Source organism: Nothobranchius furzeri, chromosome 4 (genome assembly GCF_043380555.1).
Source record: "Nothobranchius furzeri strain GRZ-AD chromosome 4, NfurGRZ-RIMD1, whole genome shotgun sequence".
Lineage (NCBI taxonomy): Eukaryota > Metazoa > Chordata > Actinopteri > Cyprinodontiformes > Nothobranchiidae > Nothobranchius > Nothobranchius furzeri.
In genome coordinates this window covers 75,748,153-75,764,960 of record NC_091744.1, presented here as the reverse complement: position 1 = coordinate 75,764,960, position 16,808 = coordinate 75,748,153, and the positions used below count along the sequence as shown (strand labels likewise).

At 38.0% G+C, this 16,808-nt stretch overlaps 1 protein-coding gene across 3 annotated transcripts in view; it reads right to left on the bottom strand.

Annotated features, from left to right (window-relative positions):
* trim44 (tripartite motif containing 44) overlaps nt 1-16,029 on the bottom strand; it is a 74,247-nt gene extending 58,218 nt beyond the window's left edge. Inside the window, exons 1-4 of one of the 3 annotated variants that reach the window (XM_054733217.2) lie at nt 15,753-16,029; nt 14,649-15,272; nt 9,496-9,573; nt 1,317-1,607 (exon numbers count right to left, since the gene is read on the bottom strand). In XM_054733217.2, the coding sequence (XP_054589192.2) occupies nt 1,317-1,607; nt 9,496-9,573; nt 14,649-15,242 (963 nt within the window). In that variant the 5' untranslated portion in view covers nt 15,243-15,272; nt 15,753-16,029. The remainder of the gene's footprint in view (nt 1-1,316; nt 1,608-9,495; nt 9,574-14,648; nt 15,273-15,752) is intronic. The other 2 variants (XM_054733218.2, XM_015964828.3) reach the window with 2 other exon arrangements.
* Between the last annotated feature and the right edge of the window lie 779 nt (nt 16,030-16,808).

The window sequence follows — 16,808 nt, the reverse complement described above, 5'->3', positions numbered from 1 at the left end:
TAATGAGCTGCTTGCTGATTGGTTGGTTTAAACCACAAGGTCTCAGACACTGCAGACTGCAGATTGGAGGAGGAAGGGCTCCACATTGTGACGTTTTTATGAGAGGTTTCTCAGAAAATACGTTTTTCTCAGGCATTTTTAAAGTTTCTAATTTACATAAAAAGTAGGTCACACACAGCTTTGACTTTTTGGAATGATACTTTTGACCAGCCAAGCTGTCTTTATTCACAAACAACAAGAAAATGTTGGTTTACATTCTTTGTCCCCTTTAGGTATCTCTATCTGCTGTTGACTCAAAGAAAAGCCCAAGACTAAATAGTCCAAAGTTGATGCCAAAGCAGTTTCAAACGAGCCGCCGCCCTCTTTGCTGTTTTGCTCATTCGCAGTAACAGAGATGGCCCGGCCGCTCCGGTCATCACAGGATCGTCGGCTAGCAGTGCCTACACCACGCTCAGGACAATCCAAACTCTTCCAATGCATCGTTCCACAAATGTGGAATGACCTTCCAGGCACTACCAGAACAGGGGCTTCCTTTTCAATTTTCAAGAAACTCCTGAAGACCCTGCTCTTCAGAGAGCATCTTCTAAACTAGCACCCTCCCTGCACCCGTCCCCCTCTCTACTGTCCACTCCTTGTTCCCTCCTCTCCATGATTCATCATGCTGCCTCACTGCCACCTACGACTGACTGAAAATTGTTTGTTGTTGTTGTTCTTGTTGTTGTTAGCCTCAAGGGCAACATGCCGATTATCACTTGTAAGTCGCTTTGGACAAAAGCGTCTGCTAAATACATAAACATAAACATCCTGCACACCAACCCGAAAGATTGATATGACTGGCCCACTAAACCAACGGAGCGCTGCGATTGGCCCACCAAACCGATAGATTGTGATTAGTAAGACACAAGATTGTTAAGACCTGCTGAGACTTCAATGGAGCGTGGCTAGACTGACCAACAGCGCTAAATCATTTAGCTTCTGTCGAGATTTCTAAGCTAGTAGGAAAGTGGAATCTTGCAGGAGATTTTGGCACTGTTAGCAGCACTACCCATATATATATTCGTCATTTTGGATTCAAGTCAATTCAATCAAAAGTGACTCGATACTCTTGAAAATGTTTCACTTCTCATCTGAAGAGCTTCATCAGTCCAGAATGAAAAGTGTAGTACCAAGCTTTTAATCTGTAGTTTTAGCTTCCTTAATGCTAAATAAACTATGACGTGCTAATTTTCAGGTTACCATGGCTTCTGTTACTAAAATGTGTATTTAGTAAAACCCAATATGTTGGTAAAAAAAAAAGGGACAGAAGATTGTCTCACCAGCAGTCTGTGGGCTGGTCCAGGAGCTGCTACAAGAACCTCTGCTGCCACTGCAGGCCCAGCCGTTTCCGCCTGTTCCAGCAGGCACAGCTGGTGTGTGATGCTGTCCATCTCTTCCTGCAGTTTTTCTGTTTCAGCAGTGATCTCAGCTATTTTCTCAGCTGCAGAAGCCGTGAGGAATGCTTCTTTGAGGTCGACCAGGTGAAGGGTTCTCTTCTCCTCCAGACGAACCAGTCGATGGAGCTCTTCAAATTGACTGTTCACGTATTCTTCTAGTTCCTCTGTGGACATCTGTTACATGTAAATTAAACACAAAATAGAGAAGAAGAAAGAGACAATGACTAAGATGGGGAATTTAAATGGAGCAGATGAGGCTTTTTTAATCTAAGTAACAGAAAGAAAGCACATGTGGAAAAACTACACCAAAACAAATGCCAGCACAGGATTCAATCACAAAGACAAACACTAATTCAAGAGTAAGACATCAAAAGTAATAATTATTTCCATTCATGTCTGTTTTTCGTTCAGCAAGCCCACAGGTTTCTGTCATGCAGTAACTAATTGATAGCAACCAGCAGATTCCCTGATAGCAAACCCCAGGACTCACACCTGTAGATAAAAGATTTCCGAAGCATTTTCTTCCACGGGAAACCATCTGTTGGGCTTTCTAGATGGCTGAACTGTTCACCAAGACACCTCTTAAATTCCCTTTCCTGTTCCCTAGTGAGATTCTCTTTAGCCGACTCATTACGTTAAATCACCTCATTACATTAAGACTCCCAGCAGCCCCTCTGTTTTATATGGCACCACCTTGAACGAAGCCGCTGTCATGACATTGTCATGATTTCTTTTCCCTAATATTTTATAAATCTCTCCGTGCAGACATCATCTGCTCTCTCCCTTCTTCCCCCTACAGCAGAACCTTATTCCTTCACTTTCCTTGCTTTTCATCTGCTTTCCGACGACCTCCCCTTTCTCCAGTGAAGCAAGGAATCGTCGTCTTTACCAAGGTTGGCAGAGCTGCTGCCCCTCAGGGCCCAAAGTTTTATTATGTATTTGCCATGTCTCCGCAAGCAATCAGATTCTCCAAATTGCCCATTAAACCAAGAGCAAGAGGTAACACTTTCAAATTACTCTCTCCGTATGAGGACAGAAACTTGCACATCCTTCATTGTGAATAAGACAGAGGGAGTTCGTTAACGTCTAATTGGAGAGAAATGACTTGTTTTCTCTTTTACCCCCCAAACAAAATCAGCCCCCTGAATATATGTCTCCAAGATGAGGAACAATGAGCTACAACTGGGGAGGACAAGCGGCTTCACTTTACAAGCATGTAAAATAAATCTGTAAGAGTTGAAAAGAAGAAGCCAAAGCAGTATGATTTAAACTACTTTATTTTAGGAGTGAAATCCTAAATCTAACTCAAATTATATTACAAATGGGATAATTAAATAGTCTAAAAGTCTGGTGATCTGAAACGTGAGCAGCAGGAACTTTTGAGACACAGAAGATTAATTAATTAGAGGACATTTATAATTTAATTTTGTGTGAAAACAGTCGATCGCAATTTAATATGTTTGACATTTTTAAGCTTGTTATAATTGGGAAGGTGTCGTTTACACCGTATACAATAAATAATAATAACAATCAACTGTTTTAGCCTAGAAACTGCCCAAATGTCCATGATTAAAACATTTGAGTTAAGATATGCATTTAAAATTTATGATATTAAAAATGGGCTTAAATGATTCTGACTCTTAGGTGCTGTAGAAATATTCAGTTGCAGTTATTATTTCATTAGAAGAGAAACTGTAAAATCACACAACTAGCAGGATCACTAATAATTAATCACACATTACTTATTTTGGTTAAATATTTATACTGGAATAAGTGGAAGTGAAAAGATGTCCAAAATGCATTATTGCAAATAAAAAGTTTAGCTTAGCAAATGCTCGCTTAAGTCCTACATCGATCAGAACAGTGGCTGCAGTGTAAGCTAATTGGCTTCAGGTCTATTTTGCAATTGAGTAGAAGTTAATTTGCTTTCAGATTTTTTAATCATAATCCAGTTATAAACCATGATGATGCCTACTGTCCAATTAAAACAAAAACGTCTATTTTTAATGAAATACAACACATGCAACAGAAGATTAGTACAGCAACAGTATAAGGACTGATTATATCATAAACGTTCTGGTTCTTACATCTTCAGCACAACATTAAAAGATGAATGGGGCTAAAATAGTGAATGTATAACTAAGCACCTTTAGTGGCTTATTTGTCAAGGGGCTCACAAATTCCCAAACTTCAATTATCCGGGACCTCCGCTAAGTCCTCTGCCCTTTAAAGAATGCCAACGGTCTGCATGACAGATGGAGCCTGTGATCCCAGGTCTTTGTCTTCGTGGAGCAGGAGCCCTCTGCCACTGCAGCTTGCACTCTGAAAAATTTGCCTCAATCGCAAAGGAAGGTGCATCCATGCGTGCTAATTCTTCATTTGCATTGCTGCAAGCTGAGGCCATAAAAATGAGGCCTCGGGAGAAACGGCAGAGCATGTCGCTTACACGAGCAAGGCTGTTGTAAGGACGCAGATGGAACGTGAAAGTGTTGGACAGATGAGTTAGATTTTTTAATTAAATGTGAGATAATACACGAGTGGAAATGGAACCAATGTTGGATTTCTAATGTTATTGTTGGACTGAAAAGAAGGTGTAAAATTATTTCAGGACTAGAAATGTCTCAAACAGATGGCACAGGCTCTAAATGAAGAAAAAGTCATGGATACTCTTTGGATTATACGTTTACATGACTTCAATTTGGAAAGATTATAAGAGGTGTTTTTAAAGATTATTATTCATGTTAAACCTAACCGTGTACGTGTATTCTTTCCAACTACTAAGATGCATAAATTGATCCATAACAATAACTGCATCTTTGTAAATCAAACATTTGTTTTCTAGTTCTATAGACTCCAAAGGTTTTTAGTATATGTCGTTTTAAAATGCCAGTTTGAAAAATAATGAAGAAAAATAAAACTGGAAATATTTTAATGAACGGTCTTACTTTCTCTTTTAAAAATAAAAACCGTACAACCTGAAGGAGAATTTTTGGAAAGCTGAATTCAACTAAAACATGAACAGTCAAAATCACGGCACATTCAGTGCCTTATTTGGTGTGACGCCTTTTTAACAAGACCTAAAAAGCTTTAATAATACATTAGGAGTAAATGGATTTGAACTGTCCTTGCCTTGGGCAATGATGGCCTCATTCCAACAGAACACTACACTCTCCTATTTTCACACCCTTTTGTGTCCCTCCTAGAATAACGTACCACACACACACACACACACACACACACACACACACACACACACACACACACACACACACACACACACACAGTACATACATACATACATATACAAATATAGTACGGATGTAAGAAAAATAATGATTTGGCAGTATATTGTGATATGCATTCCTGCAATATTACATCAATATTCAAAACCCATGTATCCAATTTTTGGAAGAATCTACATTCAAATATTTGTGTATTTTCTTCTTTTTTTTATGCAATTCAAACATCAACCGCTAGTTGGCAGCAGTGCACAGTGAGTTTTTAAATGTAAATCCATCAATTATGGTTCAGATACCTCCTGTTAAACATGTTAAGTATCAGTTTGGACTAGGGATGTGTATTGGTGAAATTCTGGTGATACGATACGTATCACGATACAGGGGACACAATACAATGTATCACAATATACATGATACATTCAGTCAGACGTTATTAGCGATTTTTTTGACTGAAATTATTGTAGGAATATTCAATAAACAGTCCAAACTGATACTTGACATGTTTAACATGAGGTTTCTGAACCATTAGAGGGATTTACAATTCAATGGTGGAAACAAAACCCACTGCTGCCAACTAGCGGTCGGCATTTGAATTGCACCAAAAGAAAAGAAAATACACAACTGTTTGCGTGTAAATTCTTCCAATAAGTAATTTCGCAGGCAAAATATCACTATATATTGCCATATAAACAATTTTGATACACAGTTTTTGATTATCAATATAATATCGCTGGAAAAAATCACAATATGTTGCCATACCGATATTTTCTTACATTCCTAGTTTGCAATATTAATTGAATAATCCCAAAAAAAATTCAGTCAAAAAAATAAATCGCTAATTTCGTCTGACTGAATTTATCACAATATGTCGTGTTACATTGTATCATCTCCCCTGTATCGTGATACGTATCGTATCACCAGAATTTCACCACCACACATCCCTAACGTATAAGGTGTTTGATATCCGATGTACCAATATAGTCCATTTCTTTATTTCAGATACTGACATAAGCTAACACTGAAATATGCAGGGATTCCCTCTCATAAAAAGAAGAAAAACTAAATTATTTCCTAACATCATATATCAGGTGAATGTGTGTGTGTACTGGTGAATATTTGGTTTGTCGTAGGATTAGGCAATCCTTGTTGTAGGACTCTAGAAGGTGCTATATAAAGACAGCCCCATTACCATTGCATCATGCATACTGAAACGTTTAACATCATCTCTGCAAAAAATGACAGCTACTTCAATTTAAGCAAGGATGGTCGTGTGCCAAACAAACAAAAATGTGTCTCGGATCTGTCATATTTTAACATTTTCATGTAGAAGTAGCTATAATATGTATGTAGAATGTTTCATAGTTTTATAAAAGCAGAGTTTCAATAGTTCTCAACTTTAATTAGTTTTGAGTGAAACATTCAGCCAAGAAACTTACTTTGTAATGCTGCCAAGTAACTAAACTAAAATGATGGCAGAGGACAGAAGTGGCAGCCTTAAAGAGCAATGGGATGAAGAGTCAAAAGAAAAGAATAAGATGGGATGAGCAGAAATAGTACAATGAATAAATGTAACTACTGCCTGTTCCACAGCCTTGAGTCTTTAGGACAGCTTTAATGCGTCTGCTGCTCTGGCAGATCTTATGAGACAGTGAAAATGGATTTAACTAATAAACACACACACACTTACTTGTGTGACTGGTGGCACTGTGCTCTATCTAGGCATCATATTACATTGACTCAGCAACACAAAGCAGCTCTACAGCCAACGTGCGCTCACTAGATGATGCCTTTAGCTGAGAAAATAACTATAAATAAAGAATAAAATGAAGTAAAAATGCTGATTATCCTGTCGTGGTACACAGTAACGCTAACTGATCACACCAAGGGTGCTACACCTCTGGTCCTTCATTAATATGTATGCATCCCCTTTGCAGTTTTATACATTATAGCTAGTCCCATAAGCAGAAATGCTATATGAACTTTGAGACATTACAATTTGTATGCATGTGGAAACACACATAATAAAACAGATAATATTAAACACCATATGGAAAGAGGAAAGTCTTTTCATTCAGCTCCCACCTACTTGTACACAGCCACTCAGTCCTTTTCCGTCAGGAAGTCTTTCAGGATGTCAATACCACACAATTTAACCTCCCCCATCTGCTCTTTCTATCTCCAAGTCTGCCTTACGCACACACTTAAGACGTAACCTTCCTCACCAGAAGTAGTCACTCTGACGGCTGCCTGTCATGCATAATAATAAACACTGACATTTCAGAGTGCAGAAAGGACACGGCGCGAAATCCACATAATGGTTTAGAACACAATACCCAGGGAGTAAGGAGGTAAGTGCTTCCTTCAGAGCACACTGCACCCATATGGAGGAACAGCACAAGACAAAACATCCAGAAAGTCCTCTGGGCCACAGTGATATGTCAGTATGATAATAGGTGTGAACTCCAGTTGGGTTCCAGCTGCGGAAAGTGTTATCTCTCAAAGATCAGTAAAATTTACCTTTAACGTTTAGCTGCTGTGCTTGGGTCACACCTTTGCAAAAGTATTCAAATACACTCTTCTGTGCCTCTGCTCTCCTATAGGTTCTGACAGACGTATAAATGATGGCTGACAATGCAGGTGATTTCAATGGTAATTTGCTGAGGCCAGCACGGTAAATTCCTGATCTTGCCTTTAACTGTTCCGTCCTTCGATGCACAACCCCTAACTCTACATGGTCAGGTTTCATTTTCAGTGGCAGATCATGCCTCTACTATGGCATCTGTAATGGAAATACAGAAACTGTTTTCAGGGTTGACTTGTCGTGAAAATTCAGTTTAAGTAGCTTCTTTTTTTAACACCAAAAGAAAATGTGACTGCATGTGAAATGCACAAGTTGTTTTGCCTTTGTTGATTTTCGGATGGGAATCAGGAGCAGTTTCAATGAGAATAGGAAAGGAAAACCTTTGTCACCTTCCATTTCTGTAACAACTACTTGCAAGGCCAGAGAGAAAAATACATCAGCCAAGTCAGCATCGCTGGAATGACTCAAACAGAAAAAGTTAAATGTAGTGTGCACTCTCAAAATACCACTGTTACAATTTAACACCATCCTTCACAAATAAATAACCTTTCTTTGGTCAAGCTCAAAAATAGTATAAAAACACCTCAAGGATATTCAGTATTCAGCATTTCAAATGAAAAAGCTGGAATTGTGATGATTGAGAATACGACCTGAGTTAGCTCTAAGGGTGTGTATTGGCAAGAACCTGGCAATACAATGTACTGTAGGGATGTTTATTGGTGAAATAATAGTGATACGATAAGTATCACGATATATTGCGATATTGACATTTTCAATACACGGTTGAATATTGACATAATGTTGCTGAAAAAACATTATGATATATTGCCATATCAACATTTTCTTACATCCCTAATGTACTGCATATCACAATACAGGGGTGACAACATTATATATTGCGATACTAAAAGCCAGAAATTTTTAAGAGTAAATTTTATTAGAAAACTCAGGCCAGACACTTCCAAGACATACACTACACAACAGAAACAGAAAATGTCAGCATGGAAATTCTCTATAAAACATCCATACTAAGGCTGGGTAATATGGCCTCAAATCAATATCACAATATGTTGAGCAATTCACCTCGATAATGATAAATGGACGATAAATACCAATACCACTGCTTCAGCACTTGAATCATCCTCCATTTCCTCACTGTCATTCCCTTATTGTTACAGACAAAATAGTCACATGACTACCCACTCAGTTTGTAGCAAAATATCTTAAAGAAACATAAGCATCAGCAACCTACACACATCTTTAATTTTTTCTCAAAAATATATTGACATGGGCAATATGACGTCGATATTAGACATTTCAGTATCGGTCCGTTTTCAGTACATCGTCCACCTCTAATTCATACACTGCATTTTAAAGTTGATTTAGTATACACAAAAGATCGTAATATTTCATTGCATCAATATTTTCTTACATCCCTATTTAACACAAAACATTAGAACTTTGTTCAGCTAAATTGACATCAATGAATGCCAAATGAATTTTATTAGAGCCCTATTCTATCAACTTTTACTTTGAATATAAAGCAGTGCATAAAATACATAGATGAAAATAAGTGGAAACATGCTATCCAATATCTTAATGACTAAATATTTTCTAACATTGAATAATTTGGAATGATTTGTATATATGCTGAAACCTAAGAATTACAAATGGATACCCCCATCCTTTCCCCAGCTTGTTGTGATACAGCTGACCAAAGGTCCAGAGACTATAAAGCCTCTAAAACTGTTCAAATTTCACAGTTAAACTCTAATATTTTATACAAGAGATCCAAATACATTTTATTCTGGAACCTGAGATGAATTTCTAATTCCCCAGAACTACGTTCATTCCCTGTTTCAAGAGGTAAGGCTTATTACAAGGACCTTAATACAAGGTTTAACAGAAACTGTTTAAAAAAATGTAATTTACCAGCTGAAAATATCCCGACTCCAGTGTAATATTTCTTTTCATATTCAGCAGGATTTGAAATGCAAAACTAACCAGGCATCTGGGTACTTTATAACGAAGTATAAGGAATTACATGCAAACCCAGTCACACAATTGCATGACGAGAAGTTAAGTAAGATGACATTCTTAAAAAGGATCCTTTATTTTAATTTAAGACACAAGAGCCCTTCAGAGAACATCGTTTAGGGTGTTTTCCTTTTTTTAGGCTCCTTGCTGCCAAATAGGTGTTAGCATTCAGCTCAGAGATGTGTGTAAAGAGACTTGCACTCACCTCTGGGTTGGTCCACTTGGTTTTGATCCTTTCAGCCATTTGTTGTGTGAAGTCCAGGAGGTCATAACCCTGCCTGCTCTGTAGATAGAAGCACACCAACAAGCGGTAAACAGAACAAGAGCGGGTCACAACATAGAGTACTGTAAGTACACAGAGATTAGTACAGTGCATCTCAAGAAAAAATACAAAAACTAGTAATAATTTGTGAAATTTCTGACTTTTGCACAAATCAAAAGAGTAGGACATTAGATAAAATTCTCATAAAAAAATCTGAGCAACTGGACTTCTCTGGTTTCTTGAAGATGTTTCGCTTCTCATCCAAGGAGCGTTGTCAGTTTGACTGGAATATGAGAGAGTAGGGCTGGGCGATATGGCCTCAAATTTATATTGCGATATAATCTGTAGCATGTGCGACTAAGATATATACTGCGATATATTTGTTATTTTGTTTATATATGTCAAAATGACATGCTTTAAAAAATCCTCATATGGAAAATATATTGCAGCAGAATAAAGACGTCCAGAAAGTGTAGAATGCTCCTCCTCCTCCCGCTACATGCTTGCAGTCACTGCCATTCTGTTGTTCCAATGTCGGCACGGGTGCACATCTTAGTGACATCATGTGTTATCACGATATCGCGGTAGAGCCAAAAACTCATCATTACCCAAAAACTCATCATTACCCAATTTTATATCGTTTCTAACTTATATCGTTTATATTGCCCACCCTTATATATATATATATATATATATATATATATATATATATATATATATATATATATATATATATATATATGTATATGTGTATATATGTATATATATATATACATATATATATACATATACATATACATATATACACATATACATACATATAAATATATATACATATACATATAAATATATATACATATACATATAAATATATATACATATACATATATATATACATATATATATATATATATATATATATATATATACACATATATATATATATATATATATATATATATATATATATACACATATATATATATATATATATATACACATATATATATATATATATATATATATACATATATACATATATACATATATATAAGGGTTGTCACGGTAACCTGTGTAGCGTTAAACCCCAGTAAAAAAAAGTTGACAATAATAATAACCGTCTTGTTTTTAAAATATATATATATTCTCGGTGGATTACCGTGGCTGCGGTGTAGGCGCGGTGACCCTTTCCAGCCACCGTATCATCTGCTGAAGTTGCCGACGGCACACATGCGTACTTTGTTGTTTACAACCAAAACTTTCTTGAAGCTAAAGCTGAAATAATGACCAAAGGAGGAGACGGCAGCCCTCAGGACATTTATTATCCCTCAACGAAGACAAAGTCGGAAGTACGGACATCTTTTGGATATTTGAAGAATGCCGAGGGACAGTTGATAGAAGACGGCAATACTATTTGCAGCACGTGTGGAAAAAGTGTCTGTGAAAGACAGCAATGCTTCAAATTTCATCACACATCTGCGTGACCATCACCCACAACTCTGCAGTCAACGCAAGGCAAGCTAACGTTAGCAGTTTAGCTAAAAATGCGTGATCCAAGGATTTGGGTTGAGGGAGAATGCAACGAGTCGCTATATAAAGCTGCCGCAGCGCCGCTACCTGCATATAAACCGTGTCGCGGACACCCCCATGTTGAAACGATGCTATGCATTACGGGGCTCCTAGGGGCAGATAAGAGTTGGTCTCTCTCCAAGAATAATTATGAATTTAACAATGATCACTGCCTGATGACATTTTCCCTAATCTGCAAAGCTCACCGGAAGGACACAAACCGAGGACAATATTTTCCTGATATAGGGTTTATTACTCAAGGGTAAAAAAGTATCTGATTAGAAGGCTACTTGAGTGCTGAGTATCATCTGGTCTAATATTTTTAAAATGATGACATCAAACAGACAAAAAATAAGAAGTTATGGGCAAACATTGGTATTTTAAAGACTAAAGGGAAAAATGTAAACAAATAAACAACATAATTAAAAAATAACACATTTTAGGCAAAATTTAGACAAAAACTGAGGACAATATTTTCCTGATATACAGGGTTTATTTAGTTGTCTGAAATTGTAGCACATTTAAAAAAATACCGCGGTAATACTGAAAACCGTGATAATTTTGGTCACAATAACTGTGAGGTTAAATTTTCACACCGTGACAACCCAGACAGACAGACAGACAGACAGACAGACAGACAGACAGACAGACAGACAGACAGACAGACAGACAGACAGACAGACAGACAGACAGACAGACAGACAGACAGACAGACAGACAGACAGACAGACAGACAGACAGACAGACAGACAGATAGATAGATAGATAGATAGATAGATAGATAGATAGATAGATAGATAGATAGATAGATAGATAGATAGATATAATTTTTTTATTTATTTCTTTTTGACAAGGAAATGGCATGAATTTGACATGCAACAATGTGATGAATGATACCCTGCAGCCAGATGTGTTTTATTTTTTTTATTTTTTTACTAAATGAGGTATTGCCAAAAGCTGAATGAAAATTAGAGCATGATCGGAGTTTATAAAGCACCCATGGTTGTATTTGTGACCTTCTTTTCCTCTAGTTAATCCATATGCGTCAGTGGTGTAAGAGTTCAGCAATGAAGTGTGCTGCTCTACTTTTGTTTCCCAGATGTACAGCCACAGGGCTGGGGACAGCACTACGGGTTAATGAAGCTGAAGAAAATTCAAAGACACATAGATCATGTTTTGGTATTTTCTGGATAATAACATTTTTGTCTCTAATAAAAAAATCTGGACAACGACAAACATGCCTTAAGGGAATACTACTAAAGAAACACACATTAAGGCAAGCCAGACATGTTGAAAATAGCTTTGGTTTCCTTAAAACACTAAGAAATGCTCATTTTAATTTGTGGGGACAGGGATCTTTCCCAGTTACTTTAATGCTAATTTGAAGCCTTTCTGTTTCAGAGGCAGACAGTAATTACATTTCCCTGATTTAAGCATATTTTGTAATATGGTTAGTAATCAATGTTTGCAGACAACTGGTTTTAGAATTATTATTGAACCTATGCATTGTTTCCGTTGTCGGTGCAGGATCTGCTTGGGTGCAGGATCGGCTCGGGGTCCTTCGACTGCCGATGATGTCACATTACTGCAAATCTACTCGTCTTTCACACATACGTTTTAGAAGACATCAGCAGTTTTGTTACTAAATTCTTGTTTGTTAACACCTAAACGTTTTCTTTATAATTGTAATTTGTTAATAAAACACCATATTATCTTTGCTTTGTAAAGAATGTGAAACTGCATAAAACCAACATCGGACTGACAAAAAATAGAACAGTTCCTATAGGAACTTCATCTATGTGAAGCCACATCTGTTTGTATTAATGTGGAGTTCGTCTGTATATTTCCTTAGTTGTTATCTAAATACATTCTTTGACTCAAAATAGTGCTTGGTGTCTTTCAATAAAGTTCTTAAATTTTATTTTGCCCCATTTCATCAACATCAAGAGCTTTTGAGGGTCACCATTTATCATTTGCTTATATTTTACATTTCCTTTAGAAATTCAAACATATTTTCTCCAAAAAAGTGTTGATTTTTGGACTACAGGACTACAACCGCGAAGACTACGACTGCAAATTTTTTCTGACCAACCAAAATCATAACGTGATAACGTCACTTCCGTAAGCTTCATGTTCAGCCATCAACTACTTTGACGTCATCGGCAGTCGAAGGACCCCGAGCAGATCCTGTACCGACACCGTAAATAAAACTATGTGCCTGTTCTGAATTGAAATGCTGTTTGAAGGTAATCAAGGTAATCACGCTTAGACTACTGTAACTCTCTTTTCACGTGTCTGAGCAGAACCTCCCTGAACCGTCTACAGGTGGTTCAGAATGCCTGTGCTCGGCTTCTGACCAAGTCCTCCAAACACACCCACATCACCCCACTTCTCCTCCAGCTTCACTGGCTGCCTGTCAACTTCAGGGTTCATTTCAAGATCCTGGTTCTGATCTATAGTGCCTTACATGGACAAGCACCATCTTACATTGGTGATCTTCTTAGTCCCTACACCCCCAGCAGGTCCCTGAGGTCCAGTGATCAAAGCCTACTGGTTGTGCAGCACCAGGCTAAAGACCAAAGGTGACAGATCATTTGCTGCTGTGGCCCCCAGACTCTGGAACTCTCTCCCCCTGAGCCTGAGATCAGTGGACTCAGTGGTCTCCTTCAAAAAGCAGCTGAAGACTCACTTGTTCAAGCTGGCTTTTGGATGACCTTCTTCACCCCCTCTCTTTATTCTGCTCTCCCCACCTATTCCACCTTCCTCAGGATCCGCTGGTTTCCCTCTTTCCTATTCACTCTCTCTCTTCCTTAACATTTTTTCTTTTAAATCGCAATTGCTTATTCTTGCTCATTTTAAATATATTTTAAACATTTTCGAAATGCTTTTTTTTATATTTTTACAATTTTTTTATTTTTTGTTTTTTGTTTTTGTGAAGCGCCTCGTGATTTTTAGCTTGAGAGCCGCTATAGAAATGATATTTTCTTCTTCTTCTTCTAATCGAATTTCTTTTGCCAGCATTTTACAACTTTTTTCACACCTGTAGCAGGTATCAAATGTACAAAAAGTCTTTTTTTCCATACGTATATTAGAGGTATTTTTTTCTAACCACAGTGGTTTAAAATCAGGTATAACTGAATCATTTTTGCTTTGGCAAGAAGGTTTTTAAACATTTTGACATTTTGAGAAACATATGTTAATGATCATGAACATTTTAACTACAGCAGGATTAGTGAAAGGTTGCAGACTCACTAAACAAAATATTGAAAAAATAATAGCTCTAATCCAAATAAAAATTTAAAACATCTATGAATTTATGTAGGTGACCAACTAAACTAGTGTATTTTAAAAAACTACAAAAGACTTGCCGTCCTGATGAGGACCTAAAACAGCAAAAAGCCCAGCTATTGGGACACATGTGGATAAATTAGAAAGCAAATTGCTGTTGCTGTGAATGCTTTTGCTAGATAGCTGCAGACGTAAAGCAGGCTTCATATCATGATAAAGTACAATCTGGTCCACCTTACCTTCTGCCACGCGTAGGCCTCATGCAGAGTAATGATCTCATGCTCCCTGTGCTCACCCTGCACAGCACACACCACACAGATGATCTGCTCATCAGGTTTGCAATAGAGGGAGCCTTCTTCTCCGTGCTCCTTGCAACGAAGCCTTTCCACTGTCACAGCATCCCTCTTCCCAGCTTCTCCTGCAGCCATAGCTTCTTGTCCTGCTTCAGCATCCTCAGCTACTTCCCCAGGCTTCAAATCTGGATGCAAATGATTCTGTGCGTTTTCTCCATCTCTTGCATCCCTATTCTCACCCCTATTGGCCCCCGCCACTCCCTGATCTGCACCCATTACAGCTGCAACATCCACTCCTAATGCTGAAGCTTCCCCATCAGTTTCGGAGTCTCTGTCTGCTTGTGTCCCGTTGTTGCTGTAAGGCATTAGCGTGTGACGTGTTCTGCTGGCGTGTTTATCCCCATGGACAGGGCAAAAGGCAAAGCTGCAGGTGTGGCACACCTGTGTTGCTGGCTGGGCCTCATCTGGCTCACATGCATCACACAAACCATCCATCTGTGGCAACTCCTCTTGCCTCAGCGGTTCCTCTTTATGATCCATGCTGGCTGGAAGGAGTCTGGGTCAAAAATCCTCAAAGAAAACAGCAAAGAACAGGATCTAAATAACTGATGCACAATGGAAAGTCCAGAATTATCATGCTTATTCATTTTACACATTCAGAAGAAGTGGAAGCTACATTTTGAAGGGAAAAATGCATAATTTTCACTAAAAAAGGAGTTATCTAAGCCTGAAGCTGCCTTTCTTATCTGCTGGCCATACCTGTATCTTCAGCATGTTCTGACACCTTCTGCTCTTCAGAGGCTCTGACCTTTACACACTTTTTTCTGTTCTATATGCTGGCACACTGTTTTATTTATTTAGGGTGCACTCCAAGAACGCAAAAACAATAACAACCTAAAAACACGCTTGTCTGTTTTCTGTCTCTTTGAAGTTTTCTCCCTGAGCTTGTTGTTTCTTTTTATAAGACTGACTCAAAGCAAGCAACTGAAAAAGTGTTGTAAAAATAAGAAAACTGTCTTCTTTCCTTCTGACAGTAGTCTACGTTTTCACCTCAAAGCCTGTGCGCACAAACCGCTCAGACCGCTGCAGGCTGCGGGTTCGCGCTTACCTCCTCGTCCGGGTGTCCCTCTGCCTCTTTCCTCTTCTTTAAATGAAATGAAATCGAGTCTGTGTAAAAACTAAAATCCAATATGACTTCCGTAGCAAAGAAACAATAAAAGACGACGAAGACAACTCTAAAATCCTGTTTGACAACGTTTACTTCCTTGTTTTTGTCAGCTGGCTGTTTCTCTTTCTTACTTCCGGTATGTAGTGCTCAGAGTGTGTGAAAGTGACAGAGACACACAGAGGCTCGGAGAGAAAAGACGCCTGTGCTAGTGTGTGTGTGTGTGTGTGTGTATGTGTGTGTGTGTGTGTGTGTGTGTGTGTGTGTGTGTGTGTGTGTGTGTGTGTGTGTGTGTGTGTGTGTGTGTGTATATATATATATATATATATATATATATATATATATATATATATATATATATATATATATACATATATATATATATATATATATATATATATATATAATGACCATCTCTCCAACTCAGAAACACCATTCTCCAAAATGTCTCCATTTTCCCCCCAGGACAATATTGCTAAACCATCATTTACAGAGCCAGCAAAAAGACCAAGTTTCCACCCATATCATGGACTCAGCCTCAAGTATTCTTTAGAGCAAAGATGAACAGAAGCAAAGCGCTCATGCGCTCCACCGGCATCTGTGTCTTGTGCACGGCCACATTCTCAAAGCGGCGCCACCAAAATATATTTAACACACGATCGTTCATAACTGCTTTTCTGTCTTTTATTCGGACTGACGCGCATCGCTGCTGCGCTCATCACCCGTGCTCCACGGCCGCGGCCAGGCAGCGTTTTTTCCGGTGTTGTGCCATAAATCGACTCGCTGCCAAAAAATGATTAGCCACTAAAGAAAGGAAGGGGGAAAAAATCAAATCACTGGAGAATTGTTAATTTACATTTATACAACGTTTACATTCAATACAGGGCGCCATTTTACATTGTTTATTTATTTTTTAGTATCAAGGCTGTAACATAAAGAAA